The 24,311-nt window shown below is 36.7% G+C and overlaps 1 protein-coding gene across 1 annotated transcript in view; it reads right to left on the reverse strand.

Annotated features, from left to right (window-relative positions):
* Positions 1–330: 330 nt before the first annotated feature.
* LOC118634485 (myosin-10-like) overlaps positions 331–24,311 on the reverse strand; it is a 59,854-nt gene continuing 35,873 nt past the window's right edge. The window contains 6 exon segments of the mRNA XM_036269056.1: positions 331–492; positions 2,942–2,991; positions 2,994–3,159; positions 3,865–4,092; positions 12,243–12,431; positions 16,029–16,164. Coding sequence (XP_036124949.1) covers positions 331–492; positions 2,942–2,991; positions 2,994–3,159; positions 3,865–4,092; positions 12,243–12,431; positions 16,029–16,164 — 931 coding nt within the window.

Raw genomic sequence — 24,311 nt, forward strand, 5'->3', positions numbered from 1 at the left:
AAATTGTTCATTCTAGAAACAGGCTGTTAACCACAGACATAAATATCCCTATTAAACACAAGTTCTGGTTAATATCCTGATTAAAATACAGTTAATAATAAATTGGATATTGTGTTACAAGTAACAATCTAGACTAAACCATAAATAAATGTATAGAACATTGATGATTACGACAAAGAAAAGTTAAATGCCAAACATCAAAGGAGAGAACAGATTCAAGTGAAAGTTTTCCAAAGCATTTTATTCATCATGTAGCCATACTTAAGATGCTGGAGGAAATGTCCGTATCTGCTGAGTTCTTGTTGGCTGTAATGAGAAGGCAGTACTTTTTTATGCATTATTTTGTCCAGTCTCACAATTAGAAGCAATCTTCGATTTGTTAGATGCTTCATAAGCTTGGATAATAAGCCTTAAGTAAGTGATAATTTCCTTGTCTGCTGTTTTCATGTTAAATCCCAATATCTTCAATATAGTGTCTCGAAAGTTGACATGCTGTAAAGGGCCACCACAAAAATCAAGACATGTCACTAGTTTTGGTCACCTACTTACTGGGTACAATGAAATTGGTAGGAGAAATTTAGTCTCATTAAACATTTCCTTGTGAAATGTAACATTCTATATTCAAATATATATATTTTTATCCTCACCCGAGGACACCCTTTCATTTTTTGTTCAGATAGAGTGGGAGAAAGAGAGAGAGAGAGAGAGAGAGAGAGAAACATCGACGTGAAAGGGACACATCGAGTGGCTGCCACCCACATGACCCAATCAGAGCCGGGGACAAACTGCAACTGAGGTACACGCCCTTAGCGGGAACTGAACCCGGGTTTCTCTGGACCGCAGACCAACGCTCTAACCGCTGAGCCAAACTGGCCAGGGCTATATTCAAATATTTTTAAGCTAGAAAAATGGTCTTTTCTATTATAAGTAGTCTTTTTTTAAAATTTTATTTTAAGATTTTTTTCTTAAGGTTACACTTTTATAGACTAAACCTAATTTTATTGCTGCTTATTTTTCATCTGTAAGGTAATTTCTTTTTGTATTTCTGATTTGCTGTATGGTAATAGTAGTCCCCTAAATACATATCTCTCCACCCATCCTCCTAAAACCTACTGATCAATAAGGAAAGCAGAAAAAACATCCATAAATGCCTAAAACATAACTAGAGAATATCACAGACATCAGTTTGCATGTAAATGGGGAAATAAGTATCCTAAACCAGCAGAGGCAGCTCCAGACTCCATGCTGGAGGATACAGCTGGTTTCCACTGGTGTCTCAGAAATGGGAAAATACATAAATGGGGAAATACTAAGAACAAGTCCGAGACCTTGTAGATCAGAACACTGACACGTGGAGAAGGTAAAGAAAGGGACCTGGAAGAAAACAGAAAGGCAGTATCACCCAAACTGTTAAGGTAATGAAAATACCCTCCCCGCCCTGGCCGGTTTGTCTCAGTGGTTAGAGCGTTGGCCGTTGGCCCAAAGTCACAGGTTCGGTTCCCACAAAGGGTACATATCTTGGTTGCAGTTTGTCCTTGGCCCCAGTTGGGGTCATGTGCATGGCAACCAGTTGATGTGTCTCTCTCATATTGATGTTTCTCCCTCTCTCTTCCTCCTTCTCTCCCTCCTGGTCTATCTGAAGATAAATGCAAAAATGTCCTCGGGTGAGGATAACAGATAAAAAAAGAAAAGAAAAGAATATACTCTCCCCAAAACAGCCACGTGGCAGGGGAAACATGTTTGACACAATGCCTGATATAAATTAAATGTTAATTAGGCAAGGATTTGCAGATGTGGGGTAAAAACACCTTTCTAAATGTAATATTTCAAAACAGAAATGGAAAAAAAAAAAAGATAAAGAAGATGTGATGATGGAACTCAGGCAAGTACAAGACAAAATCTTCTCAGAAATGAAGAGAAAAAAGAGTGCACAAAGGAGAGAGATTTGACTGAAAATATAAGAAACACTGAGAAGAATAAAATAATCATGAATGTGAATATGCAGAAGTTTAAAAAGAGAAAAAGAAAATGATAGTATCATGACTTGATTTTTTTAAGACTCTCAAGATAATTGGTTCAAGTTACATATTTCTTAAGCAATATATGGAGGTATGATATATAATCCCACAATAGCCCAAAATTATCAGGCTTTTAAGAATTCTTGCCTGGCTGGTGTGGCTCAAGGCTGAGCGGTGACCTATGCACCAGGAGGTTGCCAGTTTGATTCTCGGTCAGGACACATGCCCAGGTTGTGGGCCAAATCCCCAGTGGGGGGCATGCAGGAGGCAGCCAGTCGATGTTCTCTCTCATCAATGTTTCCATCTCTCTCCCTCTCCCTTCCTCTCTCTCTAAAATTAATTTAAAAATATTTTGTAAAGAATTTTTCAAATGTTTTATAAACATAGTGAAAATCTAGGTAAGCTTAGAAGCACTACCCTCTTGTCTTAGAAAATGTCCCAACCCCAAACACATGGTTTCCCCAGAATTTTCATTCTATCAAATCCCTGTCCTCCCTGTCTATAGTTAGAGGATGTGTACATAAATCTAAGCTAAGATAATCATATATCCTATCCTTCACCACTGTGAATTCACCAAGGATAGGCATTTGATCTAAGCAGGATTTATAAAGACCCTTTCTTGGGATTCTTTCTCTTGTCCCAGAAACTCTTAACTATAAAACTCTGTGGTTTTCAGTCAGAAAGACAAGTGGACGCACAGAGAGATGTCAAAAAGAGATGGTGAGAAAGGTCTTATAAATTTCCAGGTGCTCATCCTAGGGCCCAAGTGCATCTCTGCCCTCCCAGAACTATGGTTCTTTAACTCCTTTTGATTCCATAAGCCAATAAATTCCCTTAAGTTAGGTAGAGTCTAAGTTGAGGTGGGTGTTTATCACTTCAACTTAAAGAATCTTAATAAAGTAATAATAATAATTTTTAAAAACCTCTTGTCGTTGTCCTGATACTTCTTCAAGTGTATTCTTTGCTGTGCAAGCTCAGGAGTGACAGCATCTACCATCTGATGGGCCCTGTCTTTGTCCCATCTTGCCTCTTGCTTGGCTGAGTCTAATGTAGTTTTCAAGTTATTTATTTTCATAACTGCTTTCCCTTTCACTGCTTCAACTTTTATTAAAGATTGCCTGAGCTTCTGAATTGTATTGTCCTGTGAGGGTATAAAGTTAAGATTGGGGAAAAGGAAGATGACTGTGATTAGATCTCTTAAATAATAGGCAGGTATGATGAATATAATTCATGCTTCTTTCTTTCTCTCTCTCTCTCTTCTTTTTAAGAGGTAGATAGATGAAAAAGAAAGAAAATCCCACAATTTATGAATTAAGAGGACATTTCTCCATCATCATACTCATCAATAACCAACAATCACTGAACACTTTTATAAACTAGGCACTTGGGGTTTAAAGAGGTTTAACAAGTGTTCCATGTCCTCAAAAGTCTTATAGTACAACCTGTGCTAATTAAATAGAGAAGTAGAGAATATAAGGGGCTCTGCAGTAAAAGAAATATTGCTGATAAAAAGCTGATCAGTAAGTATTTAGTGAACCTGTAGTTTAAGATAAAAAAAAAATGTATGTTTGAAATACTATAACAGAAACTTAAATACAGAAGGTCCAAAGAGGATCCCTCAAATGACTAAAACATTTAACTATTACACCAATAAAAAAGACAAAAGTAAGACTTGTAGTAGATTTGCAAGCATCAGATTTTATTATTATATATTAATATTATATTCTTTTGTGTGTGTAAAATAATTTTAATGTTAATTTAAAAAATTTAATGAGAAACGGGCAGTTAAAATAGTAACAAACTAAAGCTTAAATAAAGTTTTGAAAGCCTCACTTCTTTTACTTACTTTAAGGAAATTTACCCTTGTCAGTTGGGTTTTCATATTTTTATTTGACAATTTCAAATCACTGAGCTGTTTCTGAAGCATCTGAATTTCTTCCTCTAATCTTTGAGTTGTCACAATCTGCAAATTCTGCTTAATGTTCAATAATGTTTGTTGCCTATTGTCTTTCTCTATCTGTTTGAACATCTTGCTGTTCTCATCTATCTGGGAATTCTTAGTCCTGGAGTTTTCCTTTCAAGAAATCAACAATATTGAAATAAAGTTGTGTTTTTCAATGCTGTTCCACACTAGCATACCAGGTCTACTCTAGACTGATAAATTAGAGACAATAATACTTACATAAATCAAATATTTTTTTTCACCATAAGTATGCATAATTTAAATAATCTAGAAAGTAAACTAGGAGAATAAAAGCGACGACTCTGTGCTAACAAGGGCACAGTTAAGTAGACAATTTTATTAACACCAGGTAGTAGCACAGATTAACTCAACTTTTCTAGTAATGTATTCATGCACAAGAATATAATTTATAACATTATTCAAAACATGGAAAAATAAAAATACAAATGTCAAAAAAGAATAAACAAATGACATATGATTGATTAGATTTCCTAGAAATCAAGTTTTTAAATTTCTAATAAGAGAAAATACTAATGATACAGTTAAATGAAAGAAACAGGATAAAAAAAAAAACTGTGCCTATCTCAATTATGTCAAAATATGAATGGAAAATAATCAGAAGGAAATATACCTATATATTAACACTGGTTATCTCAAAGTAGTAGAATTACTGGTGATTATATTTTATTATTATTTTTTAATATTTTTTCTTTATTGATTTTAGAGAGAGGGAAAGAGATAGAAACATCAATGAGAGAGAACATCGATGGGCTGCCTCCTGCATGCCCCCCACTGGGGATTTGGCCCACAACCTGGGCATGTGCTCTGACTGGGAATTGAACCAGTGACCTCTTGGTACATGAGTCGATACTTAGCCACTAAGCCACACCAACTGGGTGAATTACTGGTGATTTTAATTGTATTCTTTCTAACCTTTTATAATTTATAGAGTTACTACCAAAACAAAAAACAAAAAACAACCTGAAAAAGGAGTATGGATTTTTAAAAAGATACCATATATTTTCATTATATAAATAAAAAACTAGTCAAATGTATATACAAAAGAACCACTAGTTCTTTGGAAAGATAAAACAGATGCCCCTGGCAAGCCTGGTTAAAGAGAAAAGAAAGTGAAAACACATATTAGGAAGGAGAAACATACAGAATGCATAGATATAGAAAGTATAAAAATAGCCTGGCCAGTGTGGCTCTGTGGACTGAGCATCCTCCCATGGACTGAGAGGTCCCAGTTCGATTCCTCGTCAGGGCACATGCTTGGGTTGCAGGCTTGATCCCAATAGGGGGCATGCAGGAGGCAGTCAATTGATGTTTCTCTCTCACATAGATGTTTCTCTCTCTCTCTCCCTTCCTCGCTCTAAAAAATCAATAAAAACATATTTTAAAAAAATATATATAAAAATAATTCTAAAAGAATATTTTGTAACTCTGTGACAATAAGTTGAGAATATAAAAGAAATACACTATTTCCTAACAACCAATATAACAATACACAGTCGTATCCAGAAAACCCAAGAACTCTAGTAAAGAAAACTACTGGACTTAAGTGAATTCAGGAAGGTGGTAAATATTTAATAAAATATAAACATATCAAAGGCTTTTATCTATATTAGTAATACATATTTCAAATAGAAATGGGATAATATGCTGTTCACAACGAGCAGAAAATCTATAAAAGAACTAGGAACAAATTTTATAAGAAAGACTTATATGAGGGACTTACAGGACTCATATGAACATCATTATAAAGTCCTATTGGAATACATAAAATAAGATCTGCTAAAGGGAAAGAGGTCATGTACCAAATTATCAAAAATTATCAGACTATGCCCTGTTTAGTTCAGTGGCAGAGCGGCAGCCCACGGACTAATGAGTCGCAGGTTTGATTCTTATCAAGTGCACATACCTCGGTTTCCATTCGATCCCGGCTCTGTTCAGGGTCGTGCAGGAGGCAAACAGTTGGTGTGTCCCTCTCATGTCGATGTTTCCCTCTCTCTCCCTTTCTCTCCCTCTCCCTCTATCTGAAGATATATAGAAAAATATCCTCAGGTGAGGATTAAAAAAATTATCAGACTAAAATTATAACTATTTAAATTTTGGATATCTGAAAAAAATAGTATATAAATATATTAATCTCACTTTAAGTACACATTTTGAAATACTGAGAATGAAAAATATATTTTTAATTTGTCCAAAATTATATCATTACAATGCTCAGTAAAATGTAAATAGTACTTACAAATTGCCACTTAGACAAGTGTAAAATTTACATTGAATAGTTCAACTCACACCGTGTACTCATTAACCTACTTTACTTTTATCTTCTGTTGTTCCTTTAAATGTATTCTGTGGGACTAATTCTTCATTTGCCACTAAATGAAATTTATGGCAAGGCCATGATTTTCCTCATCACTTTCAGTTTAATGTAAAAATTATAGCCTTAATTTTACTCAAAGTTATGGCTACTCAGGAGAAAAAGAATGACATTAATAGATTAAGAAATTATAAAGAAAACCAAGTAGAAATATTGGATATGACAAAAATAATAGTTGAAATAAAAAACATAGATGAGTTCAGCCAGTGTGGTTCAGTGGTTGAGCATTGACCCATGCACCAAGAGGTCGCCGGTTCAATTCCTGGTCAGGACACATGCCCAGGTTGTGGGCCTGATCACCAGTGGGGAGCATGCAGGAGGCAGCCAGTTGATGTTCTCAGTCATCAATGTTTCTATCTCCCTCCCCCTCTTACTTCCTCTCTCTCTAAAATCAATAAAGGATTAGCCCTGGCCAGTTTGGCTCAGCGGTTGGAGCGTCGGCCTGCGGTCTGGAGAGACCTGGGTTCGGTTCCCGCTGGGGGCGCGTACTTCGGTTGCGGTTTGTCCCTGGCCCTGGTTGGTTGTGCAGGTGGCGGCCACTCGATGTGTCCCTTTGCGTCGATGTTTCTCTCTCTCTCTCTCTCTTCCTCTCTCTCCCTCCCACTCTGTCTGTCCAAAAGATGGAAAGGTATCCTTGGGTCAGGATAAAAAAAAAAAAAATCAATAAAGGATTAAAAAAATAGATGAAATAAATAGGATAGCTCTAAAGCTAAGAAACTCTCATAGAAGTCAGCAGGAAATGATAAAAATATATAAACTATTTTTTTTTTTTTAAAGCAAGGTATAATGCCTGGCTGGTGTGGCTCAGTTGTTGAGCGTCAACTCATGCACCAAGAGGTCGCCAGTTCAATTCCCAGTCAGGGCACATGCCCATGTTGTGGGCCAAATCCAGTGGGGGGCGTGCAGGAGGCAACCAATCAATGTTCTGTCTCATTGATGTTTCTATCTCTCCTGCCTTTCTCTCAATCTAAAATCAATAAAAAGAAAAAAAGAAAAGAAAAGTATATTAGGTGCTCCAGAGAGGCAGTATCTATACGGTGGTGTACGAGTATGCACGTGTGCATGTGTGTAAGTGAGAGACAGAGAAAGATAGAGATTTGGCTAATCACAATTGTGAGGTCTGAAAAGTCCAAAATCTGCAGGGAAGGCCAGTAGGCTGGAGACCCAGGGAAGAGTTGACATTCTGGCTCAAATCCAAAGGCAGTTTGTAGGTAGACTCTTTTTTCCTCAGGGGGCCTCTGTCTTTTTCTCTTAAAGCCTACAACTAATTGGATGAGGCCCACCCACATTATAGAAGGTAATGTGCTTCACTCTGAGTCTTTTGGTTTAAATGTTAATCAGATCTAAAATGCAACATCTAGACTGATTTTTGAACAAACATCTGGGCACCAAAGCCTAGCCAAATTGACACATAAAATTAGCCATTACATCAAGAAATGAAGGATAGAATTAGAATCCAACCTTTGGATACTAGTCACAGAAGGAGAGAGTATAAAAAAGAAGAGTGAGCCCTGTCCGGTTTGGCTCAGTGATTATAGCATCGGCCTGAGGACCAGAGAGTCTCCAGTTTGATTCTGGTCAAAGGCACGCATACTTCTGTTGTGGTTCAGTCTCTGGCCCTGGTTGGGGTTGTGCAGGAGGCAACCAGTCAGTGCGTCTCTCTCACATTGATGTTTCTCTCTCTCTCTCCCTCCCTCCCTCCCACTCTATCTGAAGATAAGTGGGAAAATATTCTCGGATGATAATTTAAAAATAAGAAAAAAGAAAAAAGAAGAGGGAGCCCTGGCTGGTGTGGCTCAGTTGGTTGAGCATTATCCCATGCACTGAGAGGTTACTGGTTCGATTCCCAGTCAGGGCACATCCTCAATCCCTGGTAGGGGGCATGTAGGAGGCAACCAATTGATGTTTCTCTCATCAATGTTTCTCTCCCTCTCCCTTCCCCTCTCTCTAAACTCAAGAAAAATAGATTTTTAAAAAAGAATAGTGAAAACAAAAGAAAATAAGTGGAGGGGGTAACACGTTGAAATAAACGATAAAATTGACAGATGAAAGACTTAGATTAAAAAGTTCAAAAAGTGCCAAATGAGCCCTGGCCGGTTTGGCTCAATGATTAGAACATTGGCCTGTGGCCCAGAGAGACCGGGTTCGGTTCCTGCTAAGGGCACGTACCTTAGTTGCAGTCTGTCCCCGGCCCTGATTAGTCGTGCAAGTGGCAGCCACTCGATGTATCCCTTTCACTTCGATGTTTCTCTCTCTCTCTCTCTCTCTTCCTCTCTCTTCCTCCCACTCTATCCAAACAAAAAAATGGAAAAATATCCTCAGGTGAGGATTTAAAAAAAAAAGTGTCCTCAGGTGAGGATAAAAAAAAAGTGCCAAATGAGAGTGATAAGAATAAAACCATATGTCTGAGTATGTCTGAGTATTATAACAAAATTTAAGAACATCAGAACGAGAAAACTCTAAAAGTTTCCTGAAAGAGTAGATCATCTATAAAGGAGTAAAAATCACATTGATATCAGACAGCTTAACAGTAACAGGGGATGCAAGGAGATAGTTTTAAAAATTTTAATGAGGTAACTTTGAACCTAGAAGTTTATCTCCAGCTAAAAAGATGAGGGTAGCAGCCTGGCTGGTGCAGCTCAGTGGTTGAGCCTCGACCCATGCACCAGGAGGTCACCGGTTCGATTCCCAGTCAGGGCACCTGCCCAGGTTGTGGGCTCGATCCCCAGTGGGGGACGTGCAGGAGGTGTCCAATACATGTTCTCTCTTATCGATGTTTCTATCTTTCTCTCCCTCTCCCCTTCTCTCTCTCTAAAACCAATAAAGAAGCCCTGGCCGGTTTGGCTCAGCGGTTAGAGCATCAGCCCTGGTCTGGGTTGTGCGGGAGGCAACCAATCGATGTGTCTCTCTCACATTGATGTTTCCCTCCCTCCCTCCCTCCCTCCCTCCCTCCCTCCCACTCTATCTGAAGATAAATGGAAAAATATCCTTGGATGAGGATTAAAAATAAATAAATAAATACACCAAAAGGTTATAGGTTTGATTCCCAGTCAGGGCCCAGGCCCAGGTTGAGGGTTTGATCCCCAGTTGGGGTGCATTTGGGAGGCTATTGATCAATGTTTCTCTCTCACATCGATATTTCTGTCTTTACCTCTCCCTTCCTCTCTCTCTAAAATCAATAAAAATATATTTTAAAAAAATATGAGAGTATAATAAAAATGTTATCAGGCACATGTAGTGTCAGGAAGTTTGCCAAAGATCCAACAGTTAAAAACTCTGTAGAGAAGGAGGATGCTTCAAAAGATATGCAGATGAGGTGATCCTTTTGAATGCCTTGTTCAAATTTGGTGGTTATCTAAAAATAATTAAGATCAAGTTAAAGAAAATAGAGAAAGTATATTCAAACAGCCCAGAATTTAAGAATTTAGAGAATTACAACATTATTGGAAGCCGAGGTAAGAGGCCAAACACCCATGTCATTCTTGTAAATATTAAGTAAATAAGAGTATTGTTTGTAATTAGAGAACACCAACATCAGAATAAAAATAGAATATATAACTTTAAAACCAGCAGAAAAGTCCGGCCGGTGTGGCTCAGTGGTTGAGCACCGACCCATGTACCAAGAGGTCACCGGTTTGATTCCCGGTTAGGACACATGCCCAAGTTGTGGGCCAGATCCCCAGTGGGGGCATGCAGGAGGCGGCCAATCAATGTTCTCTCTCATCTATGTTTCTATCTCTCTCTCCCTCTCATTTCCTCTTTCTCTAAAATCAATAAAGAAAAAAAATTAAAACCAGCAGGAAAAAATGTATGCATCTAAAAGAAACCTGGAAAATAGAGCTCCTCTGGGGCAGGGGGGAGTAAAATATATGGAAATTATTCAGTAAGTTAACACAAATATGTCCTAATATAATAATAATTGCAATAAATGTAAATGTGTTAAATTAATCAATTGGATGAATAACCTCCAATTAGATTTTATTTTTTAGAGAGAGAAAGGGAAGGAGAGAGAGAAACATTGATATGAGAGAGATACATCGATTGGCTGCCTCCTGCACATCTCTTACTGGGGATTGAGCCCAAAACCTGGGCATGTGCCCTGATTGGGAATTGAACTGGGACCTCTCAGTCCATGGGATGACACTCAATCCAATGAGCTACACTGGCTGCGCTGGATTTTAAAAAGTACTATATACTGTATCTTTTACCACAGAGAAAGACAGAAAACTATAAAGATGAAGACATATCACATTCAGGGAAACACGAACCAAAACAAAATTGCATTAGGAACCATAACTTCTGAAAATGGATAATTTTATATAGGACAAAAAAAAAAGAAAATGTTTTATAGTGCTTAAAAGAACAAGATGGAAAAGATCATCATAAGTGCATATGATCCAATAGGTTACAAAGCAAACACTGACAGAACTATAGGGACAAATGGATGAATCAAAAATTATAATTGGGGAATTTAGCATACCTTTTTCAGAATGAAGGAAACAAAAATAATCAGGGATACAATCTAAACCATTTGAATAATATGCTTGAACATTAGCTGTTTATGGAAATTTATACCCAACAAACAGATAAAATATTCTTTATAAGCACACATGGAACAGTTACGAAAGTATACAAATATTGAATTATAATGTTGTATACCAGAAAATTATATAACATTATTAAACAATGTTACCCCCAATAAATCTAATTTAAATATATATAATAGTGAGTAGTAGAATGAGATTTTTTTTTCAATCCCCAAACCTGAGGATATTTTTCCATTTATTTTCAGATAGAGCAGGAGGGAGAGAAAGAGAGAAATATTGATGTGAGAGAGACACATCGATTGGTTGCTTCCCACACAACCCTGACCAGGGCTGAGGACCAAACTGCAACCAAGGTACATGCCCTTGACCAGAATTGAACCTGAGACTCTTCAGTCTGTGGGCTGACACTTTAACTGCTGAGCCAAACTGGCCAGGGCAAACTGGCCAGGGTAAATGCAATATCACTTACATAAATTTAAAATATATGCCCAAAAATCACATTTAAAAGAACATGTATAAACAAAAAAATTACACATTAAGTACATTAGATTTATTTTCTTTGGGGAGGAGATAAGAAAGTAAGTAGCAGTAGAGATGCATTCATCTTTGGACTGTGGAGGACATTGTTGATAGCACTTCATTAAGTGCTAGGACTTTTAAACTGAGCATTCAATATATATTGGATAAAGGAATGGATGGATGAATGGAATGAGAGACTAAAAGAGTAAGTGGTGAGTGAGTGACTGACTGGGATTACACTTTGTGCCACAGCAATTATAGAAATAATATAACATAGGTATGAATATGATAAGCAATTCTATGGAGAGGTAGTGAAATAGAATAAAAATCTCCTGAAAATAAATTATATTGCATCCTACCTATTTCCATCCTACTTTTAGTTTTGGCGTTTCCTTATAGATTTAAAGAAGCAGAAGGTAATAATCTATATAATAATTATTGAAAAATATCACCAAAGGCCCCTTCCAATACTCATCATATCCAGCTGATACAGTATCTGAAACTCCACCTTCAGAGAATCATTCCTTTGAGCTCCTTTTCCTCTAACCCTCTTTAAAAAATAAATTAAGAAATACAATAATAAGTGCCCTTACAATAAATATCAAATTTGTGTAAAATAAGAAAGGGAAGATATGAAGTGAGGAGAGGTTTTTGAGAAAATCAGAAGGGTTTGTAGCAAATTTTTCTCCTTTTCCAATATTAAAAATGTGTAAGTAGTATTAACAGCTTTAAACATTAGATAACAAAAAAATATGATCATTTTCACTATCAAAGAAATGCCTTATACTTCACAAAGTTCTTACTTTATTCCTCCTCAAGTCTAATCTTCCTTGAAAAAAGTCACTGATGGCAATTTTTCCTTCCAGGCATTTTAAGGGTCTTTTTTGTTCCCCACACTTCTCTTCAGTTTGGGATGATTCTTCATGATGATGATGAACCTGCTCCAGTAGCTTAGTAAGCATGCGAATTTCCTGCTGAAGGCCTTCAGCTCTCTATAAAGAAAAAATAGATAAAACTTCTTGATGGGCCCTGGCTGGTTTGGCTCAATGGTTAGAGTGTCAGCCCAACGACCAGGGATTGATGGTTCAATTCCCAGTCAAAGGCACGTACCTAGGTTGCAGGTTCGATTCCTGGCCTTGGTTAGGGTTGTGTGGGAGGCAACCACTTGATGTGTCTCTCTCATGTCAATGTTTCTTTCTCTCTCTCTCCCTCCATCTCTCCCTCCCACTCTATCTAAAAAGTCAACGGAAAAATATTCTCATGTGAGGATTAACAACAACAAAAAACTTCCTGATGATCCATAATTTCTATTTCATTTCACTACTGTGCAAGTTATGCTATACTGATATTGTAGCAACATTAAGTTACTAAATAGATGCTGGTTTCAAACAAAAATGGAAAGGTTAGATATATAAATATAAGATATTTTAGTTAGTACTGAGTAATAAAATTGTATGATGAAGCCCTGGCCAGTTTGATGAATTTAAGAGAACAGAGTGTAAAAATATTTGGAACTCTACAATAAACAGACTACTGTATAGTAGGTTTTACTAACACATTGAATTTAAGCAACACCCATCTGCCTTTGAATTGTAGGGTAAAGAGTCATGAAATTTTACTCAAGTGATTTGAATACAACAGGGAAACCTCACTTAAACCTTCTGGTTCAGCCTGGCCGGAGTGGCTCAGTGGTTGAGAGTGTTGACCCATGCATTAAGAGGTCACCAGTTCAATCCCCAGTCAGGGCACGTGCCCAGGTTGTGAGCCAAATCCCCAGTGAGGGGCCTGCAGGAGGCGACCAATCGATGTTCTCTCTCATCAATGTTTCTATCTCTTGCTCCTCTCTCTAAAAATCAATAAAGAAAAAATATTTTTTAAAAAAACAAAGTTATGTACTGCCCTGACTTTGGCTTTTAATATCTAGTTAAAAAAAAACAAAACAAAAACCTTCTGGTTCAATCTTTTGATAGACTTGACCAATGAATTCAAGTAAATAACTGCTTTGACCATTTAGTTTACTGCACGGACTGAACTGTTTGCTCATGATAGAAGCATTCTCTTCACACCACTATTTTGAGCTAGCATTGTTGAGCTTACACTTAACTGTACTAAGCATTTATCATGTATTAACCCATTTAATCCTTACAATCATTCTGAGATGGGAACTCTGCCCCCTAGATATCTCCTCACCCTGTCTTACTCCCACCAAATTTTGGAAATGAAATGGAGACAAAGAGTGGATAGATAAGTAAACTGCCCAATGGCACAGAGCTGGCAACGGCAGAGCTGAAACTCATACAGGAGCTCAGTGCTCTTAATAAACACACTACACACCTCTGCTGTACAAACGGACATCCTCTTCTATTACTCTAGCAATAAAATCAAAATTAACATTTAGAACCACAGAGGTTACTGAATTGGCTAATATCAAAATGTGTATCTTAAAAGAAATCTGAAAGAATAATTTGTCAATACACTTACAGACTTCCAAGATTGCTCACTTGCACGAATTTCCTGAATCCTCTCTTTCACAGCTTCCTCCGTGGCTGGGATGGGGTCGACACTGTTGCTCAGAAGAGAAGCCAACTGATCGAGGAATTTCTGATAGTGGGATTGTGCAGTTTTAGCTTCCCAGCTGAATGAATATGGAGGTCTGTCTAATTTATATTTTTGTTTTTCCTTATGGATCAAATCTTGTTGATATTTATCCCAAATTTTCTGCCCATCTTTTGGTCCTTCAGGGTGAAAAATGTTGTCTCTTTCAAAGTTCTTGGCCAGAATAGCTTGATCTTTATCCTAAATATGCCAACACAAGTGTTAAACTTCCCATTTGGAATTTAATATGGAGCTATCTAATCTTCCTCTTTTGAAATATAAACACAATCATAATATAAAACTTCAGGTGAGCCCAGCCAGTGTGGCTCAGTGGATTGAGCATCGTCCCATGGACTGAGAGGTCCTGGTTCGGGCACATGCCTGGGTTGCAGACTCAATCCCCAGTTTGGGGCGTGCAGGAGGCAGCCGATTGATGTTTCTCACATCGATGTTTCTATCTTTCCCTCCCTTCCTCTCTCTCTCTAAAAAAAAATCAATAAAAACATATTTAAAAAAACAACTTCAAGATAAAGGCCCTCAAAAGAAAGTAAGTTATAGAGTCATAAGAGGGGCAAGGTCATACTTAAAAGAGCAAACTAGAACATCAAGAGGTATTAAAACAATGGTATGTTTCGAGAACATAGGAAATTTAGCTTAGAGAAGCAGCTAATGAAATGGCCCCAGTTTATGAGGGTAAACTCTTTACAGAAAAAATGTAGAAGGAAAGATAGAAATGTAAAAATCAGCATTTTGCATCTCCTAATAAAATAACTGATTCAAGCAAGGCTCATCAAGTGAAAAGTTGGCAGGGAAATGAAATTTTTCATAAAAACTTAATTATGATTATGGAACATCACTTAATAACTTTGATAATATTAAAGTATGAATGAAAGAAGTCACACCCCCACCCTTTCCTTCGTGCTCCTGTAATCATCCTGCCTCCACTGTAAATAGGAAAACAAGAAAGATAATGTGTACTCCCCACCTCCACTCCCCACCAACCTCCTACAGGGAGATTCTCCCTTCATAGATTCTAGCCTCTCACCACCTTCTTACCACCTTCAGTTTCTGGGCTTTATGTCATGTGAAACTGGGAAATAGAAGGAGAGCTAGAATTGTGGAAGAAATGATGAATTAGAAATGTTGGGAAAGCCTAAAAAAAAGAGGTAAAAGAAAAGAGCAATGGAAGAAAAGGTCAGAGCTGCATGGTCTCCGGTTTGGTCATTTTCAGAGATGTGGCAGATCAGTGAGAGAAGTGGAAAGAAAAAGAAAAGCAAATTGTTATGGTGAATTACTTGAGAGGCAATTAAAATTAAAATTTAAATACTTTGAAAGTAGTTCTGAATTTTTTTAATGGAACCTCTCACATTAATTGGATTATGGTGGGCCTTGTTTTACATTCAAATTATATAATAAACTGTTAAGTCTAAGAATTTCAAAATAAACTTTCACCAGTTCTTTGAAAATTGTCTGTCTCCCATGTTCCTCCAACATTCTTCTGTAAGATCTTCTTCTAATCCTCTTAACTGCCATCTATGAGTGACCAGGCTCATCTCTAAACCACACTCATGCTGTAATTCCTGATTTCATTGTCCAATGTAGATAATCCATCCAATTTAGTTTAAAACTCCTTGCCTCTGTTTCAGTAACTTTCACCTACACCCAACTTCAACTCTTCAACTCAGATCCAAAAACCCAGATTTTGTCAGCAGCAGGAAGTAACCCACACCAGAAATTTAAAACGTCCACATTTTACCCTCTAACTTCCACTTTTCCTCCCAGCTCTCTCTCTTCCCTCTAAGCTTTTCTTCAGAATCCTGAGACCTTCAGATCCTCCTTGCACTTTCTCTCCTCACCTCAGAAAGCCTTCCAGTCAACCATGCTGCACTGCTTCCTTTTATCCTCTACAAGAGGGGGACCAACAAAGCACTCAGCACTGTCTGTCTCCCAGAGTAACCCCATTCCTTCAAAGGTCAATAAAAATTTATTCTCACCTTTATTATGAAACCACCTAAGGTATCTTCTTGTCTTTTCATATTCATATAAGGGGTGAATCCATTAACATCTGCTAACTTTTTCTCCAAAAGGTTTGCTTTGTGCTCTGCCCTTTCCTTTTCAAAAAGATGTACTCTGTGTAAGACAGCAGTAGGTAACAATATCATGAAATCAACTCAATATTCAAACTTCAATTAAAAATAATGAAAATGAATATTTCCCATTTAAAATATATTAATGTATCAAGTAAAAATGTAACTATTTCTAAGGAGAGACTAGAAATGGTAGAGAAATGGAGAGAAAATCCAGTGTTAAGTCCTATAGTAGTTACCCTGGGGGAGGTCAATTTTGAAACCATCCTTTTCAAGGGGAAATTTGAGTATGAATATTTCCTGCTACTGTTGGTAATAGTGTGATGATCAGGAGATTCCACTTGAATACAGGTACTCCTATTTTAATAACACTTGAATGGGCTCTTCTACTGAGATTCGAAGAAGGGTAAGGAACTAGAAATAATGATGCAGCAATAGAGAACAGCATATGTAAAAAATTTATCAAATATATAAACAGCTAATTATTTGGTTCTTATTTTGATTATTAATTGCTAGGTATTGATACTATTTTCTACCCTGTAGCTAGGTTTCAGTCCATCTTCTATGATTTCTATGTTCTTGTCTGTCTAAGAATGCATCCTACAGAATTAATGAATTTGAGTTAGGTCAAAAGAAATTATCTGAATAATCTAAAGAAAAAAATTTTAATTCAAACAATTATATCAGAGACACATAGGGCACACTCAATAGGTCTAACATACCTATAATTGTAGCCCTAGAATGAGTGTAGAGACGGAATGAGACAGAAACAATATTTGAAAAAAATTTTTCCAAGAATTTTCCAAACCTGATGAAAGACATCAGTTGATAGATTCAATAAGTTCTGCAAATCCCAAATCTCGCCAAGACATATCATAGTCAAATTGTTACCAATTAAAAGCAGTCAGAGCCCAGCCAGTGTGGCTCAGTGGTTGAGCACTGACCCATGCACCAAGAGGTTGCCAGTTGGATTCCCGGTCAGGGCACGTGCCCAGGTTGTGGGGGCATGCAGGAGGTGGCCGATTGATGTTCTCTCTCATCGATGCTTCTATCTTTCTCTCCCTTTCCCTTTCTCTCTAAAATAAATAAAGAAAAAAAAATTTAAAAAAGATGATGCCCCTAATCCTATGAAAAAAGAAAATAAAAGCAGTCAGAGAAAAAGTACACATTACCTTTAAAAGTACATCAATAAGACTGATGACTGAGTTTACAACAGAAACTATAGAAGTCAGAAAATAACCAAATGACATCTTAGAGGGCTGAAAGTAAAAATACTGAAATCCCAGAACTCTATACACACACACAAAAAAAATACCCTTTAAAAAAATGAAGTGAAATAAATAGTTTCAGAAGAAAAAAACTGAAAAATTGTCAGAAGAACTGTATTATAAGAAGCACTACAGGCAATTTCTCAGGATGAACAAAAATGATCCTTGGTGACTGCACAGAACTGTAGGAAGGAATGAAATGCACTGGAAGGGAAAATAGAAATTTATACTTAAAGTTCATTAAAACAATAATAATATCTTATGGTATTCATAACACTTGAAAAGTTAATTATAACAATATTACAAGAGCCTGAGATAGATAAATGGAGTTAAACTATCATAAGGCTTTTATTTTGGAATATCATAAAAATACAGATCTAAAGTAGACTAATAAATATGCATTTTGTAATCATGAGATCTAGAGTAAAAACTAAATGATAATATAAAAAATAATACAGGGAAAAACAGAGTAGTAAAAAATGGGTTAATCTAAAGAAAATGGTGGAGTAATAAAGGAACAGAGAACAATGGGAAAAACATGCAATAAATATCAATATAGTAGACTTAAAACCAACAATTAAGACAAGAGAATCAAATTGGCTTGAAAATAAAACAACTAATGTTAAGCATTTTGTAAGATAGATACTTTAAACATAAGGACACAGAAACATGCAAATGAAAAAATGGAAAAAGATATACCAAGAGAACAGTATAATGGTGTAACTAAATTAATACCAAGTAGCCTTTAAAGTTTAAAGTTTAAAGCAAGAAATATTGAGTTGTTCACTTTAAGCCTGTATGGTTTTATTGACCAGTGTCACCCACTATACATTCAATTTTAAAAAATCTGCAAATAGAAATGTTAAGAAATGGGGGAAAAAACCCATTCAGCCATTTGTCTGTTTTCTAAAAATGGTATTGGGTTTGTAAAGCTATATCAATATTTTATTATTGGATCCCTAATTCAAACCACATACAAAAATTAGTCAAGATGCATCAAACACATAAATTTAAGTGCTAAACTATAACCTGTATAAGAAAACATACTTGCAAATCTTCACAACCCTGGATTAGGCAGTGGTTTCTTAGGTATGACATAAAAGACACAAATGACAAAAACAGATAAATTTCATCAAAATTTAAAAATTTCGAGCTTCAAAGGGCACCATTAAGAAAATGAAATGACAACCCACAGATTGGACAAAAATATATGCAAATCATATATTTGATACAGGTTTGGTATCCAGAATATACAAAGAACACTTACAACTCAACGATAAAAAGACAAATAACCCAATTTAAAAATAGGCAAAGAATCTGAATAGATATTTCTACAGAGAAGATATACAAATGGCCAATAACCACATGGAAAGATATTCAACATTTTTAGTCATTCTATACATGCAAATTAAAATCACAATGAGATACAACTTCATATCCACTACAATAGCTATAATGAAAAAGATGAACAATAATGTGTTGATGAGAATGTGGAGAAATTGGGATCTTCATATATTGCAGGTAGTAATTTTAAATGGTGGAGCTGCCTTGGAAAACAGCCTGGAAGTTCCTTAAAAGCAAGTTCAAAAAGTTAAACATAGAGTTACCTCATGATCCAGCAATTCTACTCCTAAGGCACATACCTATTTGCAAGCTTATGACAAACGACATTTGAAAACAAACTAGAAAATTCCCAGCCCTTGGAGCCCAGGGCCACTGCCAAGTCTTCCAAGGCAAGCGTGATCGCCCTGTAGCGCCTGGTGGAGCAGCTCAGGCCATTGTGAGGTGATCAACGGTACTGCATGCAAAAAACCTGCAAGGATGCCCTGCTGGTCAGTGGTCCAATGGGAAGCAACACCTTCTGGGAGCCCAGATCCTGCCTTTACTCTGAAGATTGTACCAAGAAAGTTTGCCGAGGACAGCCTTCAGGTGCAAAGTGATAAATGACTGCCTCCAAGTCTCAAGAAAACATTTTTCTCTAATCAAATAACTTTTAGATATTTCAGATCTTTCCTGTGACCTGGTCCTATATGCAAAATGCTACAGAAATTGAAGAGTTTCTACTCAAATAAAGAAACTGGATAAAGGAGTAGGCTTTTATTATTTTTTAAACTAATTAATTTTTGTTACAGATGTTTCTCCTTTTCCCCCCACTGATGACCCCTCCCTCCCTCCCCACCCTGTCCCCAGCTTTGTTGTCCATGTCCATTGTTCATGCATACATGCATATAAGTTCTGTGGTATATCTCTCCCCCACACCCTTTTCTGGGGATTGTCAGTCTGCACCCCACTTCCATATCTCTGGGACTACCTCATTCCTCAGACTATTATGTTCATTATATTCCACAAATAAGTGAGATCATATGATACTTGTCTTTCTCTGTTTGGCTTGTTTCACTTAGGATAATACTTTCCAGGTCCCTCCATGTCGTCTCAAAGGATAAGAGATCTTTCTTTCTTACAGCTGCATAGTACTCCATTGTGTATATGTACCACTGCTTTTTTATCCATTCATCTACTGATGGCCATTTGGGTTGTTTCCAGATCTTAGCTATTGTAAATAATGCTGCTATGAACATGAGGGTACATATATTCTTCCTGATTGGTGTTTCAGGCTTCTTAGGGTACATTCCTAGAAGTGGGATCACTAGGTCAAATGGAAGTTCAATTTTTAATTTTTTGAGGTAACACCATATTGCTTTCCATAGCGGCTGCACCAGTCTGCATTCCCACCAGCAGTGTACTAGAGTCTCCTTTTCTCCACACCCTTGCCAACACTTGTTGTTTGATGTTTTGTTGATGGCAGCCATTCTGACAGGTGTGACGTGATACCTCATAGTTGTTTTAATTTGTATCTCTCTGATGATTAGTGACATTGAGCATTTCTTCACATGTCTCTTAGCCATTTGTATGTCCTGTTTGGAGAGGTGTCTATTTAGTTCCTCTGCCCATTTCTTAATTGGGTTCTTTGTCTTCCTTTTGTTGAGTTGTATGAGCACTCTGTATATATTGGAAATTAACCCCTTATCTGATATATCATTGGCAATTATGCTCTCCCATACAGTGGGTTGCCTTTCCATTTTGATGATTGTATCTTTTGCTGTGCAGAAGCTTTTTAGTTTGATGTAGTCCCATGTGTTCATTTTTTCCTTTGTTTCTGTTGCCTTAGGTGATGTATCAGTGAAAATTCTGCTGCATATGGTGTCTGAAATTTTGTTGCCTACAGTTTCTTCTAGGGTTTTTATGGATTCATGAGTCACATTTAAGTCTTTTATCCATTTTGAGTTTGTTCTTGTGTATGGTGTAAGTTGATGGTCTAGGTTCATTTTTTTGCATGTAGCTGTCCAATTTTCCCAACACCATTTTGTAAAGAGGCTGTCTTTACTCCACTGTATGCTCTTGCCATCTTTGTCAAATATTAATTGAGCATGTAAGTTTGGGTCCATTTCTGGGTTCTCTGTTCTGTTCCACTGGTCTATCTGCCTGTTCTTGTGCCAGTACCAGGCTGTTTTGATTACAGTGGCTTTGTAGTATAATCTGAAATCTGGTAACGTGATCCTTCCTACTTTGTTCTTCTTTTTCAAGATTGCTGTGGCTATTCGAGGTCTTTTTTGGTTCCATATGAACTTTTGAAGTATTTGTTGTAGTTCTGCGAAGTATGTCGTTGGTATTTTGATGGGGATTGCATTGAATCTATAGATTGCTTTGGGTAATATGGACATTTTAATTACATTAATTATTCCAATCCATGAACAAAGTATGTGTTTCCACTTTTTTATACCTTCCTCTATTTCTTTTTTCAATGACTTGTAGTTTTCTGCGAATAGGTCCTTTATTTCTGTGGTTAAGTTTATTCCTAGGTATCTTAAAATTTTTTTGCTGCAATGATAAATGGGATTGGTTTTTTTGTTTCTCTTTCTGTGAGTTCATCATTGGTGTATAAGAATGCTATCGATTTCTTGACGTTAATTTTGTATCCTGCTACTTTGCCAAATGCATTTATTAAGTGTAGTAGTTTTTGAAAGTGTCTTTGGGGTTTTCTATGTACATGACAGTTTCACTTCCTCCTTTCCAATTTGGATCCCTTTTATTTTTTCTTCGTGTCTGATTGCTGTGGCTAAGACTGCCAGTATTATATTAAATAAGAGTGGCGAAAGTGGGCATTTTTGCCTTGTTCCTGTTCTTAAGAAAAACGCTTTTAGTTTTTGCCCATTGAGTATTATGTTGGCTGTAGGTCTTTAATATATGGCCTTTATTATGTTGACATATGATCCCTCTATTCCCAGATTGCTGAGCATTTTTATCAGAAATTCATGCTGGATTTTGTCAAATGCTTTTTCAGCATCTATTGATATGATCATGTGGTTTTTATCTTTCATTTTGTTTATGTGGTGTATCACATTTATTGATTTGCGAATATTGTACCAGCCTTGCATCCCTGGGATGAATCCCACTTGGTCATGGTGAATAATTTTTTTGGTGTATTGTTGGATTCTATCTGCTAGTATTTTGTTCAGGATTTTGGCATCTATGTTCATCGGGGATATTGGTCTGTAGTTTTCTTTCTTTGTAGTGTCTTTTTCTGGTTTTGGAATTAGAATTATGCTGGCCTCATAAAACGAGTTTGGAAGTCTTCCTTCTTCTTGAATTTTTTGAAATAGTTTGAGGAGAATGGGTATTAGTTCTTCTTTGAATATTCGGTAAAATTCCCCTGTGAAGCCATCCAGGCCTGGGGTTTTGTTTGCTGGGAGAGTCTTGATTACATCTTCAATTTCTTTTATTGTTATTGGTCTGTTCAAGTTTTCTCTCTCTTCCCGGTTCAGTTTTGGGAGGCTATGTGTTTCTAGAAATTTGTCCATTTCGCTTAGACTGTCAAATTTGTTGCCGTATAATTGTTCATAATATCTGTTAACAATCCTTTGTATTTCTGTGGTGTCAGTTATTATTTCTCCTCTTTCATTTCTGATTTTGTGTATTTGGGTTCTCTTTGTTTCTTGGTGAGTCTAGCTAAGGGTTTTTTTGTTTTGTTTTGTTTTTGTCTCCATGTAATTTATTTCTGCTCTGATCTTTACTATTTCCTTCCTTCTACTTGCTCTGTGGTTTTCTTTCTGTTTGCTTTCTAGTTCTTTAAGTTGTGAGGTTAGATAGTCAATTAGAAATTTTTCTTGTTTCTTGAGGTAGGCCTGTAGTGCTATGAACTTCCCTCTCAGAACTGCTGTCACTGCGTCCCATAGATTTTGTGTTGTTGTGTGTTCATTTTCATTGGTTTCCAGTAAGTTTTTAATTTCCTCCTTGATCTCCATGGTAACCTATTCATTGTTCAATAACATGCTATTTAGCCTCCATGTTTTCAAATATCTTTGCATGTTCCTGTTGCAACTGAGTTCTAGTTGCATGCCATTGTGATCTGAGAAGATGCTTGATATGATTTCAATCTTCCTGAACTTGTAGAGACTTAGTTTGTGACCTAACATGTGGTCTATCTTTGAGAATGTCCCATGTGCACTTGAGAAAAATGTGAATTCTGAGGTTTTGGGATGTAATTCTCTGTAGATATCTATTAAATCCATTTGATCTAGTGCTTCATTTAGAGTCTGTGTTTCCTTGTTAATTTTTTGTCTAGAAGATCTATCCAGTGATGTCAGTGGGGTATTGAAGTCCCCTGATATGATTGTATTGCTGTTGATTTCTCCTTTGAAGTCCTCCAAAAGATTTTTAATATATATTGGTGCTCCTATATTGGGTGCATATATGTTTACCAAGGTTATATCTTCCTGCTGGATAGATCCTTTCAATATTATGTAGTGGCCTTCTTTATCTCTAGTTATGGCCTTCATTTTGAAATCTACTTTATCAGATATGATTATTGCTACCCCAGTTTTTTTTCTGCTTTCCGTTTGCTTGAAAGATTTTTTCCATCCCTTCACTTTCAACCTATGTGAGTCTTTTGTTGTGAGGTGGGTTTCTTGTAAATAACATATATGTGAATCATGCTTTCTTATCCAATCAGGTAATCTGTGTCTTTTTATCAGAGCATTCAAGCCATTCACATTTAAGGTGATAATTGATATGTACTTATTTATTGCCATTTTTGTTTAGTGTTGTTTTATTTTTCTTCCTACTTCTTCTACTAATTACAGCAATCCTTTTAACATTTCTCGCAGTGCTGGTTTGGTGTTAATATATTTCCTTAGCCTTTTTTTTTTTTTGTCTGGAAAACTCTTTATTTGACCTATTTTGAATGATAGCCTTGCTGGCTTCAGATCCTTGTTTTTCATGACCTTGATTACTTTATGCTATTCCCTTCTGGCCTGTAGTATTTCTGTTCAGAAGTCAGCTGAGAGCCTATGGGGTTTCCTTTGTAGGTAACCTGGTGCTTATCTCTTGCTGCTTTTAGGATTCTGTCTTTAATTTTGGGCATTTTAATTACTAGGTTTCTTGGTGTGGACCTGTTTGCGTTCTTCTTACTTGGGGCTCTCTGTGCTTTTTGAACTTGAATGCCTTCTTTCTTCACCAAGTTAGGAAAGTTTTCTGTCACTATTTCTTCAAATATATTCTTAACCCTTGCCCATTTTTTTCCTTTTCGGGGACTCCTATGATGCTAATGTTATTACGTTTCCAGTTGTCCCACAGTTCATTTAAGCTGTCTTCCTGTTTTTTTAATTGTTTTTTTCCTTTTGGTTTTCTGATTAGTTGATTTTTTCTACCCTGTCTTCTAATTCATTGATCTGGTCCTCAGCTTCCTCTACTCTGCTGGTTAGACCTTCCAATGGGTTCTTAATTTCTGGTGTGTTATTCTTCATTTCCACTTGGTTGGTTTTCAGTGTTTCTATATGTTTACTCATGGTGCTGATGTCCCTACTCATGCTGTTGAGTTTCCTCAAGATCATGGCTCTGAACTCTACCTCTGATAACTTGCTTA

Source organism: Molossus molossus, unplaced genomic scaffold, assembly GCF_014108415.1.
Source record: "Molossus molossus isolate mMolMol1 unplaced genomic scaffold, mMolMol1.p scaffold_m16_p_1, whole genome shotgun sequence".
In the NCBI taxonomy this organism is placed as follows: domain Eukaryota; kingdom Metazoa; phylum Chordata; class Mammalia; order Chiroptera; family Molossidae; genus Molossus; species Molossus molossus.